Source organism: Petaurus breviceps, unplaced genomic scaffold, assembly GCF_028583685.1.
Source record: "Petaurus breviceps papuanus isolate PSGF00001 unplaced genomic scaffold, PetGlider_PUasm1.0 90925, whole genome shotgun sequence".
Lineage (NCBI taxonomy): Eukaryota > Metazoa > Chordata > Mammalia > Diprotodontia > Petauridae > Petaurus > Petaurus breviceps.
This window is the reverse complement of record NW_027187380.1, coordinates 5539621-5558837: the sequence shown is the minus strand read 5'-3', so window position 1 is coordinate 5558837 and position 19217 is coordinate 5539621. Positions and strand designations below refer to the sequence as shown.

Below are 19217 nucleotides of genomic sequence, written 5' to 3'. Positions count from 1 at the left end.
GGAGAATTTGGGGAAGAGCGACAGAGGAAGAAACAGAAATGATATTTTTTGAGATGTACAGACCACCTGTATGTACAGAAAGAAATGGATAATAAGTTCAGTAAACAGATCACAAATGGGGATTGGAGTTATAATATAGTAGTGATATAGTAGTGGAACTTCCTCTGTTCTGACATCTATTATAGCTCACTCATTGTTAAAAGCAAAGCAGGTGATAAATCCTTGCAGATATCATTTTCAAGCAACTTAACGGTGATTTCATTCTTCAAAGATAGAGAAAACAACAAGGGAAACGTCTTTTGTCATTTTGACCAACAAGGAGAAAATAAATTCTCAAACAGAAATGTGGGGAACTTTGAAGGGAAGTGGCCACTGTGTCTTAAAATTCATAATGGAAAAGAAATGGAAAGCCAAGCTGTTTGATTCACACCTTAGATTTCAGAGGAGCAGATTTCAAAGGGCTCAGAAAAAGGATAGGCAGGGTTCCGGGGCCAAAGGATCCTAAAAGGGACATCAGAGGAAAAAGAGACTGTCAAGAATGAAATTCTAATATAATCCAAAACAATCCTACTAAGAAAGAAGGGGAGGTGAGATGGAAGGGGCAGGGTCTAAAGAAACCGAAGTGAATGCACAAGGAATTCACTGACCACTTCAGATTTTTAAAACACCTGTATAGAAGACTGAAGAAAAGACAAAAGAAAAGGCTACATTTTTTTTAAAGCAGTTTGAGGTTTTTTTTAAAGACTATTATAAACTTGTGGTGACAATGAATGAATGAAAGTCTTTGATAAGGGGAGAAGGGGTAGTGAACAAGATTATCCAAAAGGGATAGGATGAGACAGGGTGATTTAACAGATATTAGAAAAGAATTCAGTACTACTCAACTCATGTTGCTTCTGCTTTCTCTACTAAAAAATAATGACCTTTAGACTGAGAAAAGAACAGGGAAAATAGTTTAGTGGAAACTAAAGCTAAGGTCCAAGATCAGGGAAGATATGATAAGAAGGCATCCATTTGCTCCTGGTGAGTTCAAGTCATCATAATCAGAAACAGTGTCATATGTTACTGAAAGAACTGGCCTGTGTGATTGATGAAACGTCAGTGATCTTTAAAAGAAGGTGTAGAATGGGAGACCATTCTACAAAGACCAGAGAAGAGAAAATTTCCTGGTTTTCTTTAAAAGGGAGAGAACAAAATCAGTGAACTTGCCTTCTACCGTCTATGAGAAATTAGAAGAGAAGCAATTTTAACTAAGAGCCAATAAGACTTCGTTGAAAGGATATCATATCAGACTTAGCATATTTATTTTTGGGTAATCAACTGCTAGATAAGGGGAATCCTATAGGCGCAGTTGAACTAGATTTCAGGAAAGTATTGAAACAAGTCTCTCATGCTATCTTTGTGGACAAAATGGAGAGATTTGGGCCAGATGATTATATAATTAGGTACATTTGGAGCTAGTTGAAGGACTGCCTACAAAGAATAGTAACTGATTGCTCAATGGCAGTTTGGAGGGAAGTCTCCAGTGCAGTGCCCCAAAGATGTGTCGTTGCCCTCATAGTATCTCATATTTGTGTCAGCGACTTAATAAAGTCGTAGATGGCATATTTATGTTTTTATAAGATACAAAACTGTGATAGACAATTAACATGTTAAATGCCAGGGTTAAGATCCAAAGAGATCTCAACAGGCTAAAATTAAATTCAGTAGAAATATAAAGTCCTACACTTGAGTTTACAAAATCAACTTCCTAAGTACAAGGTAAGGGGAGGAAGAGACAGTAGTTTGTCTGAAAAAGATCCAGGAATCTTATTAAGTCGCAGGCTCAATGAACAGCATGACATGACATCAAAAAAAAAAAACCTAATCTGATCCTACTTTAAGAGAAGTATAACATCTAGTACTAAGGAGTGGATGATCCCACTTAAGTCTCCCTTAATCAGACCCCAGCTGGAACAGTGTGGTCAATTCTGGAGCTTTCATTTTGGAAAGGACACATTGGTAAGTTGAAGAATATCCAAAGATAGGCAACTGAGGTAGAGAGGGAACTAGAGAAAAAGACAGGCTGAAGGAACTGGAGATGCTTGGGCTGAGAGATTTAGCAAGGAAATGAGATCTGTCTTTCATGTATCTGAAGATCTATCATTTGGAACAAGGATTAGGCTTGTGCTTGACCCAGAGGGCAGAAACTAGGAGCAGTGGGTCAGGAAAAGTTTCTTATAGAGCTGTCCAGGAATATAATGAGCTGCCTCAGGAGGTGTTGGGCTCCCCTTCATTGGAGGTTTCAATCAGAGGCTAGATGCCCATTTGTTAGGCATGGTATAGCATGGATTCTTGTTCAGAAATGGGTTGGGTTTGATGATCTCTGAAATTCCTTCCAAATCTGAGATGCTTTGATTCTTTGTTTGCTGCTTCCACAGTTATCAGCCACAGCAAATTTCTGTTAAACTCAATAAATGCTTATTTGGCTCAGAAAAACTGGAATTGGGAGTGTGACATAGGCTACCTGATAATTAGGTTGGAACCCTAGATGGCGGGGTTTTCAAACAATGTCAGACTTTCAGTATCTTTTGAGTTTTATCACTAGTTTCTCTTCCTTGACATTCCACCTCTCTGATCCCTAAGAACCTCAGAAAACTTTCATTTTTTTACCTGCTAAGGAAGAAGCATTCTACAAACCTAAGATGTCCTCACCAAAACCTTCCTAAGGCCATCTTCCTTAGCTTTTTATGAGGTAGATACCTCTGAGCTATCCATCACCATGTAGACTTCCCACACTAATCTGTAGTCAGACAGCTTGTCTCCTGCTTCCCCATGCACACAGACACACGTTCACACACAGACACACACACACTCACACACAGACACACAGACATAGACTCACACTGACACTCATACACACACACACACACACACGCATCCTGCTCTAAAACTGAACTACAGCAGTGTTCAAATATAAGGTCTGGAAGAAATCATTACTCACAATAAAAGCAGCTTTTGAAGCTGGATACTATTGATGACCATTTTCTCCTGGATACTCTCTTCTCTGACCACTCCTCTATCTCCTTTGCTGGTTTCTCATACAAACCATGCCCTCTAACTATAGGTATCCCTCTAGGTTATGTCCTGGGCCTTCTCTTCTTTCTCTCTACTACTTCACTTGGTGGTCTCATCTACTCCCATGGATTTAATCACCATCTCCATGCTGATGATTCTCAAATCTTACTATTCTGCCCCAATATCTCTGCTGTCCTCTAATCTCACATCTCCAACTGCTTTTCAGACATTTAAAACTGGATGTCCAGTAGATATTTTAAGCTAAAGATGTCCAAAAGAGGACTCCTTATCTTCCCCCCCTAAACACTCCCCACCTCTTCCCTATTTACTATAGAGGGCAATATCACCCTGCCAGTTCCTCAGGCTCCCAACCTAGGAGTCATCCTCTATTCCTCAGTATCCCTCATCACCAGCTCCGCCCCCCTCATCCCCATCCAATCCCCATAATCCAATCTGTTAACTAAGGTCTGTTGATTCTACCTTTGCAGCACTTTCTCTCCTCTGACACTGACCTTACTCTAGTGTAGACCCTTCTCACTGCAAGCCTTGGACTGGTGTCTGGGGTGTAAATGGTATCCAAAAGAAGATTCTAACTCTACAGTTCATTTTGATGTAAAAGGCTAGTAGAGCTGCCACAGAAAACTATGCTTTTTTCCCTTTTTTTCCCTCTATGTATGTTCACATCAGCGATGTTTTCATGTGGCCCCTTCTGTCCTCTCAAATAGATGCCACCCTGTTACAGGCCCTTATCACTTCATGCTTAGATTATTGTAATAGGCTGCTTGCTGATTTCTGCCACAATTCTTTCCCCACTCCAGTTCCTCTTCCACTCAGTTGCCAAAGTGACCTTCCTAAAGTGTAGGTCTGACCATGTCACTCCCCCACCCCCACACAAACACACTCCAGTGGGTCCCTACCACTCTAGGATCAAATATAAAATCCTCTTCTTGATTTTTTAGGCCTGTCACAAACTGACTCCTTCCTACATGTATAGCCTTCTTATTCTTTACTCTCCTCCCCATACTGAACAATCTACCTACAGTGACGACCTTGCTCTTCACACATGATACTCCATCACCCATCTCTATAAATTTGCATTTGCTGTCTCCCAGGCCTCAGATGCCTCTCCCATCTTAGCTCTATTTCTTGGATCCCATGACTCTTCAAGACTCAACTCAAATCCATCCTTTTGCAAAAGGATCTCTACTAACTCCACCCACCTGGTCCCCATTTGCCTTCCCTCTGAGATCACCTCCCACTTATATTCTTTCTGTTTTGTATGCACATTATTGTTTACATCTTGTCTCCCATATTAGAATAAAAGTTTCTTGCAATGGGGACTATGGGTTTATTTTTCTTTGTATTCCCAGACCTTAGCACCATGCCAAGCCCATAATAAGGGCTTAATGACTGGATGACTGATTTATAAGCTTGTTTGTAATGGCAAAACAATTCAACAATAAAGGAATAGCCAAACCACCATGAAATATATTAACATGATAGAATAATTTAATATTTCAAAAACATCATGAATTGATCAGTGTTAGTACTTCCTCCATCAAGACAGATAATATATCTTAGTTTTTGTGGCCAAAAATATTCACATCTCATGATAAGATTAACCTGGCAAAAGTGTGTAGGATGAAGGGGAAAGAGAGAGACAGGCTAGTCATTAGAACACCTGTTTAGAAATCTGATACACAAGGGGCGGCTAGGTGGAGCAGTGAATAGAGCACCAGCCCTGGAGTCAGGAGGACCTGGGTTCAGATCTGACCTCAGACACTTAACACACAAAAAAACTAGCCGTGTGACCTTGGGCAAGTCACTTAACCCCAATTTCCCTTCAAAAAGCAAATAAAAGAAAGAAATCTGATACCTAAGTCTACATGAGACATGATAGAGACTTGAGCTAGGGTGGGAACAGCAGGGATTAAGATGAGGGGACAGATGCAAGAAGTATTGCAGCAGTAAAATTAACAGGAATTAGAATAATGGATTAGATGTGGGGAGTAATCAAAGATGATACCAAGATTTTGAATGTTTGTGACTGAGAAAATTACTAACAGAAATAGGAAAGGCAAGAAGAAGAGCAAATTTGAGACTCACCCTTTAGGACATGTTGAATTTAAAGTCTTGGTTAGATATCTAAGTGGAGATGCCCTATATAGTCAGTTGGAAACACAACTTTCCAGTTCCAAGGAGAATAGAAATGTATAATGACAGATCTGGTGATCTCCATGTAAAGGTGATAGCCAAAGCCACAGTAGTGGGCGAGATTGTATAAAGAAGAAAAACATGTACAGAGCCCTGAGGATTATCTACAGCAGTAGCTCCCAGTGTGTATTCCAGGGATCCCTGGGGGTCCCCAATACCTTTTCAGGAAGTCTATGAGGTCAAAACTATTTTTGTAATAATACTAAGATGTTTTCATTTCTAATATGGTAAATATCATGAGATCAAACCCATATAAACAAAAGCTCTCCAGGAGGAGGGCTTTGATAATTTTTAAGAATTTAAAGGAGTCCTTTAGAAGCAGCTAGGTGGCACAGTGAATAGAGCACCAGCCCTAGAGTCAGGAGGACCTGAGTTCAAATCCGACCTCAGACACTTAACAGGTACTAGCTGTGTGACCTTGGACAAATCACTTAACCCTGATTGCCTGCCTTCCCCCCTCCAAAAAGACGAAAAAAAGAATTTAAAGTAGTCCTTCATGTGAAAATATGTTTAATAGGAATGTATATAGAGAGCCTATATTAGGTTGCATGCTGCCTTGAGGGAGGGGGAGGGGAGAGAAGGGGAGAAAATTTAAAACTTATGGAAGTGAATGTTGAAAACTAAAAATAAATAAATTAACTTATCACAAAAAAAGGAATTTAAAGGAGTCCTGAGACTAAAAAGTTTGAGAACAACTAGTCTACATTGTGGTGATAAGAAAAGGAAGAAGGGAGCCATTAAAGGAGAAAGAGGAACATTCAGGTAGGAGGCAGGACGTAGGATGACAAGAAGAGTGTACAGTGTCATGAAGCGTCGTAGAGACCAAGGAACTGATGTGTCAGGGGTGACAGAAGGCGGGCTTAGCGTGCAAAGTTTCAGCTGTGAATACGGAGGAGGGGACACGGGGTAAGAGCGCCAAAAGTACCTGTGCAGGTTTGTGCACACAAACACACCCACCCACCCCTCTACACTGACAAGAGAGTTTTAACCACCTACAAAAGCTAGGAAACTAGGCGGATATTAGTAGCTAGCTCTCTGAGAACCATAGATAACTAGAAAAATATCCCTCTGGTATTAGCGGGAGTTCTTAAAAGCTGGAGTGAGCAGTTAATGGTTAGTTCGTGGTTCTAATTATAGCACAGAATCCTGCATGTGGTCAGCATTGCCTCTGGTGGTTAAAGAAAGGAGAGATTATCAAAAAGATTAGTCAGCAATCCCAAATGCTGCAGAAAGATCAAGAACAATCAGGACTGAGAAAAGGCCAATGGATTTGGAAGTTAGAAGGTAATTCTTTACCTTTAAGAGAGTCCTTTAAATAGTTCAAGAGAGGGCTTAAGAGTAGTTGGGAGGGTTCAAGTCAGATTATAAGAGGTTCTGAGAGTAATTGATTGGTAAAGAAGTGAAAGCAGGAATTTTAGACTTCTATTCAGTAGTCTGTCAATAAAAGAAAGGAAACGTTACTATTTGGAAAGTGTGACAGGGCATATCTTAATGTAGGGGAGATCTGAGAATGTTTAGGAAAGGAGCCAGTAAAAAAAAAAGAGACTGGAGATGCAAGACCCAGTAAATGACTGATAGAACAAGGTCTTGGCAGAGGCCAGAGATAGGATCAAGGACATTGGGTAGGGGAGAAGGGCTTAGCCTTGACCTGAAGGTAGGCCACACTTTCCTCTGAAGGGGAGAAGAAGCTAGGAGCAAAAGATGAGAAAGTTGGCATGCAAAGGTGGAGAGTTAAGGTAGTTCTTGGTCAAATAGATTTATCTTTGTAGAAAGGCATGAAAGAGGGTGGGGCTGGGTCAAGAATTTGAAAAGAATGGAAAGGATTTGTAATGCCATTGTGGGAAATGAAACATAGATAAGATAATAAGCCAGAGGATAACTGAAAAGAATAAAAGGATTGTCATGTGGTGAATAATAACCTCGCTGAGGTTTTGTAAAGAAAATTTGTACTGTTTTCAAGAGCTCCTACAACAATAGGCATGGAGTAGAGGCAAGAAATGTGAATGGTAGAGGTTCCCCATGATTGGGAATTATTAAAGCAGAGGGTTAGGGGGGTGAAGAATCCTCAATTGCTAGTGAGACCATTGTTGAAGTGGGTTAAGCTTCAAAGACAGACAAAGAAAACCAGGAGAGCTTTCATGGATTGGTGAATATGGAAAGGGTCAGAGAATTTATGAAGAGGATATTGTTGGGCATAATGGAGCGAGACAGAAGATCCCTGAGATTAAAATTGGAAGTGGATTTTATTACCTTACCACGGGACTGCCGAGGTCACATACCCAAATCAGAGAGTAAATTGGCATGAACAGTATGCCAGTTTTTAAAGAGATTACAATAGTCAGGTTACATAAGCTGAAACTACAATCAGTGATTGGTCAGTGTATATTTGAATTTTCCAGAACGTTTTTCCTAGGTTGAGGTACAGGGAACCCAGAATGGGTGGAGATGGGGAACACCCAGTAGGGGGCAGGGAAGAATGGAGCAGGGATTTTACCCTAAGCTGAACCCCCACCCGTGGATCAATTAGGAGAGGGAAGGGTAAAAGTTATGCTAAAATGCCTGCTTACAGATCAGTGGAAGGGAAGGGAAGGTGGAGTTGTTGCTTATAGATCAATTAAGGAAATGGAAGGTGGGGTTGTGCTCAACAGATATGAAGTAATTCAATACATTTAACAAATATCTATTGGGGGATAAGATAGAAATATAATTAACAATGTTGATGCCTGCTGGATTTGGAGCAAGAAGACATGTGTTTTTTATGTTGTGTCTCTGCCACTTCCTACTTGTGTAATTTTAAGCAATTAACCTCTCTGGGCCTCAGTTTCCAAAAATGAGGAGATGACTTCAAGTATCCCATCTATCTCTAAATCAATTATCTTATGCCATCTAATCAGTTTTATAATTTGCTATGTGAATATAATACAAGAAACAATCAAGACTAATTCAGTTGAGCAGGAAAGGATGTCTTAAAGGGGTACAGGGCCCATGGGGGAACACCCCAGTATAATGTCTGCAAATGGGCAAGGGAGACCCAGATACTGACCTCATCAGGAGGAAGAATAGAGACTTTGAAACATCAGCCCTAATACACCTCTAGGCTACTATCAGGGGATCAGTGTCTGGCAACTTTAAGTTTTAATTGAATTATTCTTATTGACTAATTACTTTCACCAGTTTCTGTGCTTCTAAATTACTATAAATACTGTTAAAATGCAATTTAAGTCATTTTTAAGTTTCACACTTTAAAAATAATTTTTGCTCCCTCTAAAATTTAGTGCTCTGTAACAATATCCCATTTACCCCATTCAATAGCTTAGACTGAAGAAAAGTGTTCATTTAATAGTTAAGTGGAGCAGGAGAGAAGAAGTAGATTAAGGTAAGGGGAAATAACTGTGGCGTTTAAAACAAGAGACCACAATAAAAAATTTTTTTTATTTGCTTAAGTGGCTATTAAAAAAAGTGAAATAATAAATGTGTGCTTTACTTTCCTAACAATAAAAATGATACAAGGTGATATAAGTATTATTTTCATTATACCAGTAAGGAAACTGAGGCTCACCAAGGATAATTGACTTGCACAAGGTCACACAACCACTGTGTGAAGCTGGATTCAAACCTACCATTGTTTACACTCCCCTGTGCTTTTCTAAATTCAGAGAAGGCAAGAACTACCCATCTATGATTATAGGCACACAAATTGACATGCTCTCAGGAGGCATTTGATAAATCATTCAATCAGAAATGAATATTTTGTGGGGCAAAGTCAAGATGGTGGAGTAGAAACAGGCCTTCTGCGTGGCTCTGGCTTCCACCTCCTCTAATTCATGTAAAAAATGACCCTAGACAAACTTTGTAGCTACAGAACCCACAAAATGACAGAGAGAAGCTAACCACCCACTGAAGACAGCCCAGCAGGCCAGCAAAAAGGGGCCAGCACAGCAATCTGGGAGTTCTTGTGCCCAGCCCTGCAGGAGCCAGAGGTTTTAGCCTCAGGGCAGCCTGAACAACCGCCAGCTGGAGGGACTTCAGATCACCAGCAGCTGTGTCAGTTTCCAGAATTATCAACCCACAGATGCCAAAGACAAAGTGAGAGGTCAGTGTAGACTTTGCAGGAACAGGGAGTTCAGGAGTACGATTCCAGCCTTTGCCCCCGGGGTGAGAAGCTGCTGAGGCTCCATGGCTGTGCTGCTTCAGAGCTCCTTTCCTGTAGACTGTAGGGGGACCAAGCAACCATTCTGAGGGATAATCGCTCTTGCTCTAACCTGCTTGGATCTGGATCTCTGTCTAGGGTGGAGGTCCTGGGGTGCAGGACCAGTTTGCCAGAGCATGTTGAGGCTTCAGAGAGGGCACACAACTAATAGCTCCAGCAGCTTCGAAAACCCCAGCAATTGGGACAAAGCAGCCCTTTCTGGTAGCAGAGTTCTACAGTGGCAAAAGGCCCAAAAGTCAAGTAATTCAGTGGCAACATGAGCAAGCAAAAGAAGCAAAGCAAACAAAGCAATCTGACATTAGACTCCTATTTTGGGGACAAAAAGGATCAAAGCATGAAACAGGAGGAAGACAACATAATCAGATCTCCTGCACCAAAAGCTTCCAAGAAAAATATGAGCTGCTTACAGGCCATAGAGGAGCTTAAAAAAAGATTTTGAAAACCAAATAAGAGAAGTGGAGGAAAAATTGGGAAGAAAAATGACAATGATGCAAGAAAATTATGAAATGAGAGTCAACAACCTGACTGAAGAAAATACCTTAAAAAATAGACTAACTCAAATGGCAAAAGAGGCTCAAAAAGACAATGAAGAGAAGAATGCCTTAAAAAGCCGAATTTGCCAGATGCAAAAAGAATCTCAAAAGCTCACTGAAGAGAATCATTCTTTCAGAATTAGATTGGAACAAATGGAAGCTAGTGACTTTACTAGAAATCAAGATACCATTAAACAGATCCAAAAAAAAAAATAAAAAATAGAAGACAATGTGAAATATCTCATTGGAAAAAACACTGATCTGGAAAATAGATCCAGGAGAGATAATTTAAAAATTATTGGACTACCTGAAAGTCATGATCAAAAAAAGAACTCAGACATCATCCTTCAAGAAATTCTCAAGGAAAATTTCCCTGATGTTTTAGAACCAGAGGGCAAAATAGAGGTTGAAAGAATCCACTGATCACCTCCTGAAAAAGATCCCAAAAAGAAAACTGCTAGGAATACTATATGGAGGGAAATATAATCAGTCTTTCACAATATGTCCACTATAGGAATAATATAGGCTCCGGAATACCCAGATCAAGGAGAAAATATTACAAGCAGCCAGGAAAAAACAATTTGAATATTGTGGAAACACAATCAGGATAGCATGGGATCTGAAAACTTCCACACTGAGGGATCGAAGGGCTTGAATATGATATTCCGGAGGTCAAAGGAGCTAGGATTAAAACCAAGAATCACCTACCCAGCAAAACTGAGTTTCATGTTTCAGGGGAAAATATGGTCATTCAGTGGAATAGAGGACTTTCAAGCATTCTTGCTGAAAAAACCAGAGTTGAATAGAAAATTTGACATTCAGATACAAGAAGCAAGAGAAGCATGAGAAGGTAAACAGGAAAAAGAAATCGTAAGGAACTTATCAAAGTTGAACTATTTATATTCCTACATGGAAAAATGATAATTGTAACTTATGAAACTTTTCTCAGTATGAGAATAGTTGAAGGGAATAGAAATGTGTGTGTGTGTATATATATATATATGTATATATAAGTATACATACATATATATGTCTATATAGGAGGGTATATGGGCGTATGAATACATATGTGAGTGTGTGTATATATGTGTACAGGTATACATAGACAGAGGGCACAAGACCAATTTAATAGGAAGGGATAATACTTAAAAGGTGAAATTAAGAGGTAAAAGAGGAATATAATGAGAGGAGATGGGGAGAGACAGAATGGGGTAAATTATCTCATATATAAGAGGCAAGGGAAAACTGTTAAAATGGAGGGGAAGAACAGGAAGGCAAAAGGGAATGAGTCAACCTTATTCTCATTGAATTTGACTTAGGGAGGGAATGACATACACACTAAATAGGGTATCTCACCCTATAGGAGAGTAGGGGGGAAGGGGATGAGAGGGGGAATAATGGAAGGGAGCGCAGGCTGAGGGGAGGGAAGTTGGAAGCAACCACTTTTTAAAACAGACAGGATCAAAGTAGAGAATAGAACAAGTAGGGGATGGGATAGGATGGAGGGAAATATAATCATTCTTTCACAATATGTCCACTATGGAAATGTTTTATTTAGCTACACATGTACAACCAAAATGAATTGCTTATCTTCCCAGCAAGTGTGGGTGACAAGGGAGGAAGGGAAAGAATCTGGAATTCAAAGTTTTAAAATCAAATGTTTAAAAAATATATATATATGTGTGTGTATATATGTGTGTGCGTTTGTGTGCATACACTCTATTATTAATATTACTTTACATGCAATTGGGAAATAAGATATACAGGCACTGGGGCATAGAGATCCACCGTGCCCTACTGGAAAGTCAAAGGAGGCATGGAGTAAGATATGGGAGAAAGCAGACTCGGGGAGGGGATATTCAGTGGGATCACTATTTTGGGGTAGTAGGTAGGGGAAAAATGGGGAGAAATTTTGTAACTCAAAATCTTGTGGAAATGAATGATGGAAACTAAAAAAAAAAGAGAGAAAATTGTTAAAAAAAATAAATGAATATTTTTCAATTTGACAAATATTTACTAAAAATGAAACAAAAATAATAATGATATTTTCTTCCAAAACAGATTTGTTCCCATAGACCAACAACTTCAAAAGATGAAACAAAACATTCATGCAACTTATGGTAAATATCACTGTCCCCTTCAGAAGATGATTGTGCTGATTTTTGTAAATATTTTAAATAGAATGCTAGAGCTGGAAAATAGTCTGTTCAACCTCTTCTATCTTTACCAATTAGCACATCAAGCCACTGTAAGGGAAACTACTTGCCTACAAAATACACATCAAGCTAGTTTCAAAACTGGGGAAAGGACCTAGGTCTACTGACTCCTGGTTTAATATTCCTCTAATTAGACTGTGTTGCTACTTCTTGCTTATAACCTATCAGGAGAAAGGTCCCCTTTAACAAGGCCCCAATTCAGTTTCTGCTTCTTCATCTGTTCTTGGGTCCCAGAAGAAAAGAAAAAAATATGTCACTTCACAGCCTAACAGGCCTACCTGTTAGGTCTGAAAGATTGGTAGTTGTCCTTTGCCTCTCAGGAGGGAAATTCACAACCACTTTACTGTTAGGGTCCGTCTATGCTCCCCTCCACTTCTCAGAATTTGACAACAAGAAGTAGACGTTCATACATTCATTTTGATATTATGTTTTTTCTAGCAAAATCAGTCAAAACTGAGTCAATTTTAAATCAATCTTACTATTATTTAGAATCTGCCCTTTCTCAGTGCTTTTTAAAAAGAGTGCCCCCCCCCCTTGCAGAGACTTGTACAGCACCAGTGTGTCTAAAGGGGATAGAACTTGGACCTTGGGGTGTGTGGAGGTAATGGAGCAGGGGAAGGGGAAGAAATTCATCAGAGCCATAGGCTGGGGCTGTTCCGATAAAATAGACCACAAGCCAACCTTGCCAAAGATGAGAAAGGTGCCTTCCTGATCTAGGTTCAGCTGAATAAAAGGCAAGTCAATCTCATTCTTCAGTTTTAATTCCTGCTCTTTTATTCCCAAAACTTGGTTAGAATTATACAATGTCAGAGCTTGAAAGGATCATATGGTTTGACCCCTTCATTTCACAGATGAAGATACTGAGTTACAGAAAATGTTAAGTGACTTGCCCAAAGTTAAGCAGTCAATTAGTAGCAAAGCTGAAAGAAAAACCTGGGTGAGGGGACTCCACAATGGGTGCTCTTTCTGGTTCTCTCTGTTAATGCCAAACAATATCATGGAAATTATTGCTAACTGGATCCTGGCTTCCACTTAATTGTGAACAGACTAACTGATGAAAGTAGCTAAGTAAATGGCATTCCACTTCCCACCTCAGACAGTTGGCTTGACTTAGAGATAGTGTTAAAGATGTAATTTGGATTGAATTATGTTTAACAGGAATTGTTCTATAATATCTATGGGAGATCCAACTTGGCCTCGGGTTAGGCCCAGTCAGAGATGGGGACCATTTAAGGGCTACTTTGGGTGTCTTTAGGAGATCCCAGACCAAAAAGCAAGTGACCAATACTCCAAGCCACCTCTTTGCATGCACTTGTTTTCACCATCCTGTTGTCAAGCAGGTGTAGGTAATGAAACTTCAGCACCCCTTTGATCAACAAGTTGCACAATTGAATTACTGAAAGATTATGTTAATTGCTAACCATTTTTGTGCTTTTTCGAGGAATTTTATAACATCTTTACAAAAGAAGTCCTCCAGAAAAAATCACAAAGAGGTAAACTTGAGTACTCATTGATGCTAGCAAAGGCCAGGAAAATCTTCATGGGAAGTAAATTCTATCTTATCTTCTAGGATGGGAACCTTTACAAAAAAGGAAAACCCCTCTGGCTTAGAGATATGTATCGACCACTAGATGCCACACGAAAAAAGAACATGGCCCAAAAGCTACGTGACCAGGATTCCTCTGATGAGGAGGAAATTTTCGAAAAAGAGGAAAGGTAAATTCTTAGTAATGGGTACATTCAGTGAGTTTCCACATATGTGATATAACCAGAAAAGGGAAAAGCAATATTCCCTTAGAGACCAAAAGAAGTAGTGTGTTTTTAACAATTCTTTTTTTGGTCCTAGGAATGAAATAATAGGAAAAAAAAGATAAAAGAAAAATGAAGAAGGTTAAAATTGTCTCAGACAGAGATTTATCAACATTATTTTGTGAATATTGGTTTCTCAACAATATTTGTAAAATTCTATTTTTATCATATTAAATGTGTACAATCCATACCCGCTTCTGGTCATGTGATCAGGAAACAAAATGAAACAATCACATCTATTTCTTTTCAGTAAAAAGAAGGGATGATTTTTATCCATCAGAGGTTTTTTGGATCAGGATAAGAAAAGGCAGGGATCCTTGAAATGCCTACATATAAGGTACTATCATCTGCTTCTCACACATCCAATCTTGGATTTAGTGGTAGAACCTATGGGAAGCACAAACTAAGAAAGGGGTACTGGGTTAAAAAGAATATGTAGAGGAGCTGGATTGATCCAAGATTTTGTCTGGATATTGTGTGTTTGAAAGTTTTAAAAATAAGTTGGTCCAAGTTCCACATGGCTTTCATTTTACCTGGGTTTATCTAGCCTGATGCTAGTTCTACCCTCATTTATTAATAATAATTCCTTTCGGTTTCCCCTTCCTCACATCAAGTGGAATTAAGTAAAAATCAAAGTGGAAGTCTTTGGTTCCCCTAGAAGAGAATTCTATCATGGAATAGTTATCTGTTATCATAATAAAGAAGAAAGTGGTCACCTCTACACATCTAATAGAACCTGAGATTTAAAAAAAAAAAAAGCCCGTAATATTTACATCACTGAGAGAGGTATTTTGGTTTTTAAAATAGTGAATAAGCAGCACTTCAATATGATTTTGTCCAATCAGTGACAAAAAATAAATAATACACTAACATTGGGTTAGCAGTAAATGAGACATAACAATTGCATCAGTAAGAAAAGCATTACAAAGACTACCTCCAGAGTTGCCCATGGCCTGTTCTTAATCTGTATTGAAGTGAAATATCTCACAGTACTTCCTGAGGTCAGCCCTGGGTTTGGTTCCAGTGTGAAAAGGAATCTAGTTTATCAGTTTCAACACTGCCCTTCCCCCCTCATTTACCCCACCACTCCCAGTTTCTACCTTTTTAACTCTGAGAAATAGAAATACAGTCAATTCTACCATTTCTGAAAAGGATGAACCAATCACTTTCATTTATTCAAGGGCATATTACTTGCTAGATGCAGTGCCAGAAAAAAGGCTAAAAAAGGCAAAAGTAAAAGGATCCTTGTCTGCAAGGAGCTTCAGTTCTTTTTTTGTTTTGTTTTGTTTTGGGGGGGAGGGGAAACAGGGTAATTGCAGTTAAGTGACTTGCCCAAGGTCACAGAGCTAGTAAGTGTTAAGTGTCTGAGGCTGGATTTGAACTCAGGTCCTCCTGACTCCAGGGCTGGTGCTCTATTCACTATACACTGCACCACCTAGCCTCTCCAAGGAGCCTCAGTTCTATTCAGGAAACAACATATGTAGATGCAGTCAGTTGTGGGTTACCATGCTGGCCACTTGCACCATTCCTTGATATGTAACCAGCTAAACTAGGTTGCATACTGAGTTCATTGCTAGGGCAATCATGATTTCAATACGATGAAACAAGCTCCCCAAACTCACATTCATTGGCTTCTTACTGCTATCCTCTCAGTTTTCCCAGAAAAAAAAGAAGAAACAAACAAACCCAAAAAAAGGTAACCAAGGTACAAACATGAATCATATCTGAAACAAGTTATTTATTCTTACTCTGAAAAGGGAAAGCTTAAGTATAAAAGAATCAGAGAGCACTACAGAATTCTGTACCTTAACATTTTTTTAACACTGGTAAAGTCAACTGAGAGGCTAGTATTCAAGCCTTGGGATAAGAAACAGTTTTACAAAACTGCTTATTAGCCATATTTTACATTTCAGCCTTGCTTGAGTCTTCCGATGTCCTCTGTCTAATTTTGACTGTTCCTTTGGCACCAGCCCACTCTGGCAACTAATTAGGTACTGTCTCCCCATTGCTGCTCAGGTGCCAGGGAAATAGCTACCATTGCTACAATCTCTTCAAGCTTTTCAGTAATTACATGGTTGATGCTGAAGGAGAGAAACACACACAAAAGATGGAGAAAGCGAGGACCCTCTTATGAGTCCAGCTAGTTAAGTCCCCATTCCACACAGGGAGAAACAGCCCCTGCCACCATTATCTCTTGAGTTCTACATTTGGAAGGCTACAGCCAAGAAAGTACCACCTGTGGGAAGCTACTACATCTACCAGGGATGGCATCCATCCTCAGTAGCTCTCTCTGCTTGGCAGCCCATCAGGAGACTCTCAGCAAATGAGTCATCTGCTGCCAGAGGTTAACCTCCAAAATGTCCTCATGGGACATTTGTGAGCCACGGGAATGGTGGCTCACAAATTGGGGGAAGAGGAGGGAAAGGCACCTGCTTCATAAGGAAAAACAAAAGAGCAAAATAAAGACCAGGTAATTTGGGGGAGGAGAGGCACAAGCATCAGGGAAGATCAGGAAGGATCTTGGGCATAAGGTGTTGTTGAATCTAAGCCTTGAAGAATGCTAGAGGTTGTCGGAGTTGAAGGAGTTATAGACCTGTGTAAGGAGAAAGGAATAGCAGATGAAGTGGCCTAGGTGAGAAATAACAAGTAGATCAGTCTAGTGAGACCGCACAGTACATGAAGGGGAAGAATATATGTAGAAGGGAGACTGAAGCCAGATTGTAAAAGGTTCTAAATGCCAAACAGAAGAGTTAAATCTAGCTTTAGATATATGGATGATAGAGACAAGAGGGAGCCATTACAGATATTTGGGTGGGGCAGCGACATGCTCAGACCTATATTTTAGGAATCTCACTTTGGCAGCAGTGTGAAACATGGGTTGGAAAGGGGAAAGACAACCAAGAGAACTATTAGGAGGCAATTGTAATAGTCCAAGCAAGAAGTGATGGAAGTCTTAATTAGGGTAGTGGATATGTAAATGGAGAGAGGGGATGCTAGAGATATTGTGGGGATAGAATCAATGAGATGTGACGAGTGATTGGACACAGCGGATGAGGGAGAGAAGGTAACTGAGGATGTCTCTGGAGATGTAACCTAGAGGACTGAAAGGATGGTGGTGCTGTCAACAGAAAGGGAAAATAGAGGGGAGATTTTGAGGGAAAACTAATTTTGATCTGGACCACATTGAGTTTGACAAGCCTATGGGACATCCAAGCAGAGATGTTGAGCAGGCAGTTGGTGATAAGTGCCTAGAGCTCTGGAGAGAAATGAGAGCTGGCTATGAGATTTGGAAATTATCTGCATAGAAATAATGGTTGAATCCATGGGAACTGATGAGATCACAGAGTATAAGGAAGGAAAGAAGAGGGTCTTTTCTCCCCCAAATTACTATTATTATTTATGTTTTATAGTTGAAGAAACAAGCAAACAAGTTGTTTGCCCAGGGCACAGAGCCAGTGAGTGTCTAAAACCAGATTTGAACTCGGGTCTTCTTTGATCTAGGTCCCCACCAATAGAACAAGGTGCTGGTTTTCCAGAAGCCCATCCAACATTTGTCACCTTTTTTTTTAGTCAGTTTTGAAAATCTGATGAGTGTAATGTGAATCCTCAGAGCTGCTTTAATTTGCATTTCTCTATTAGTGGTTTGGGGCATTTCTTCATATGACTATTGATAGCATTGATTTTTTTTCCTTGAAAACTACCTCGTCAGGCTCTTTGACCATTTATCAATTGGGCAGGGTTATTATTTTTATAAATTTGAATTGATATGGAGCCCAGTTAGTGGTTGGGCTGTAGCTATCCTAAAGAATTGGTGCCCAGTTCAGAAAGAAGGGAAAGGTTGAGAACTTGGAGTGTAGGGAAAAGTGAATTGAGGGAGGGTTGGAACAGAATGGTAAATGTGATTTTATCAAGCATCTGATCAGAAAATCCTGGCCCACAAGTGCAGCACATGAAAGTCTTCCAGCATATGACCAGGAGCAATCTAGTGAAACCCAGAGCCCGCAGGTGGATACCTGAATTAAGGGATAGGGATACCTGGAGCCTGCAACTATGTCACTCTTACCCCAGTACAAGGAGTCAAGAGCCTCTAAAACTCAGAATAGGAGGACAAGAAACAGGACACACTCTGTATCAGACAACTCCAGCAAAGCTTATTGGCTTGAATTACCCCTAGGGTCTTAGATGAACACAATGCTCAGTATTAGGACAAAATAGTGGTAGGACCCCAGACAATATAGATTACAACGAAACAATGCCTCATTTCTTTAGAAACAGACAAAGTCATGCAGAGCTGTGCTTTTATATGAGGCTTTGGTTGTAAGGTGTACTAGAATTCCTGGAAGAAATGAAGCAAATATTTTTTAAATGATATAAATTATATATGTGTGTGTGACTTTGATATAATTAAAATGATATATTTTAATGATATAAATTATTATAAAATTATATAAATAATTATCAAATTATAATGATATATCATTATAAAATGATAAAATTTATAAATGAAATGAGAGCTCTAGAGGAAAGAATAGGATATTAAGTGCTCTTAGAAGGGAAAAAATGGAAGTAGAATAAACAATAACACAGAAGGGTATGGGCATTTTAACCCAATGCCTGAAAAATTTGAATGTGCCAAACAAATCAAAACAAGAAGTACAAGAACAAAACCAAAATATTGATAAAATAGAAGAAAATGTAAAGAATATTTTATCAGAAACAAGACCTAGAAAACACGTCAAAGAGAGATAATCTAAGAAGGATCTTAAAAGGGATGAACTTACCCCTAAAATGGAGGATAGTAAAAGAGACTAGAAAGCAGAATCCAACTATATGGTGTTTACAAGAAACACTTGTAACAAAAAGATTCAGTTAAAATAAGGAATGGAGCAAATTCTATAATGATCTCACCCCTCTCCTCTCTCTTTCCATTGTTGTATAATATTCTTCTTATTGAACCCTACTGTTACATTTTGTTCCATCTCCTTTCCTCCCTTTTTCTTCCCTGATGCATTTCTTTTTTCCTTCCTCTCCCCCTTTTCTTCTCTTAATATAATAAAAACTTAACAAAAAACTACCTAGACTCACTGTATTATTTGGTCTTTCTACAACCCTTGAAGACATAAGGATTCCGAAAGGACACAGTTCTCTCCTGATTATAATATAAACATGTCTTCCTTG

At 39.3% G+C, this 19217-nt stretch overlaps 1 protein-coding gene across 1 annotated transcript in view; it reads left to right on the top strand.

Moving 5' to 3' along the window:
* Positions 1 to 14276, top strand: part of LOC138152755 (leucine-rich repeat-containing protein 37A-like) — a 68938-nt gene extending 54662 nt beyond the window's left edge. The window contains exons 11-13 of the mRNA XM_069076845.1: positions 12076 to 12134; positions 13672 to 13723; positions 13801 to 14276. Of these exons, the coding sequence (XP_068932946.1) occupies positions 12076 to 12134; positions 13672 to 13723; positions 13801 to 13950 (261 nt within the window). The 3' untranslated portion in view covers positions 13951 to 14276. The remainder of the gene's footprint in view (positions 1 to 12075; positions 12135 to 13671; positions 13724 to 13800) is intronic.
* Positions 14277 to 19217: the final 4941 nt, after the last annotated feature.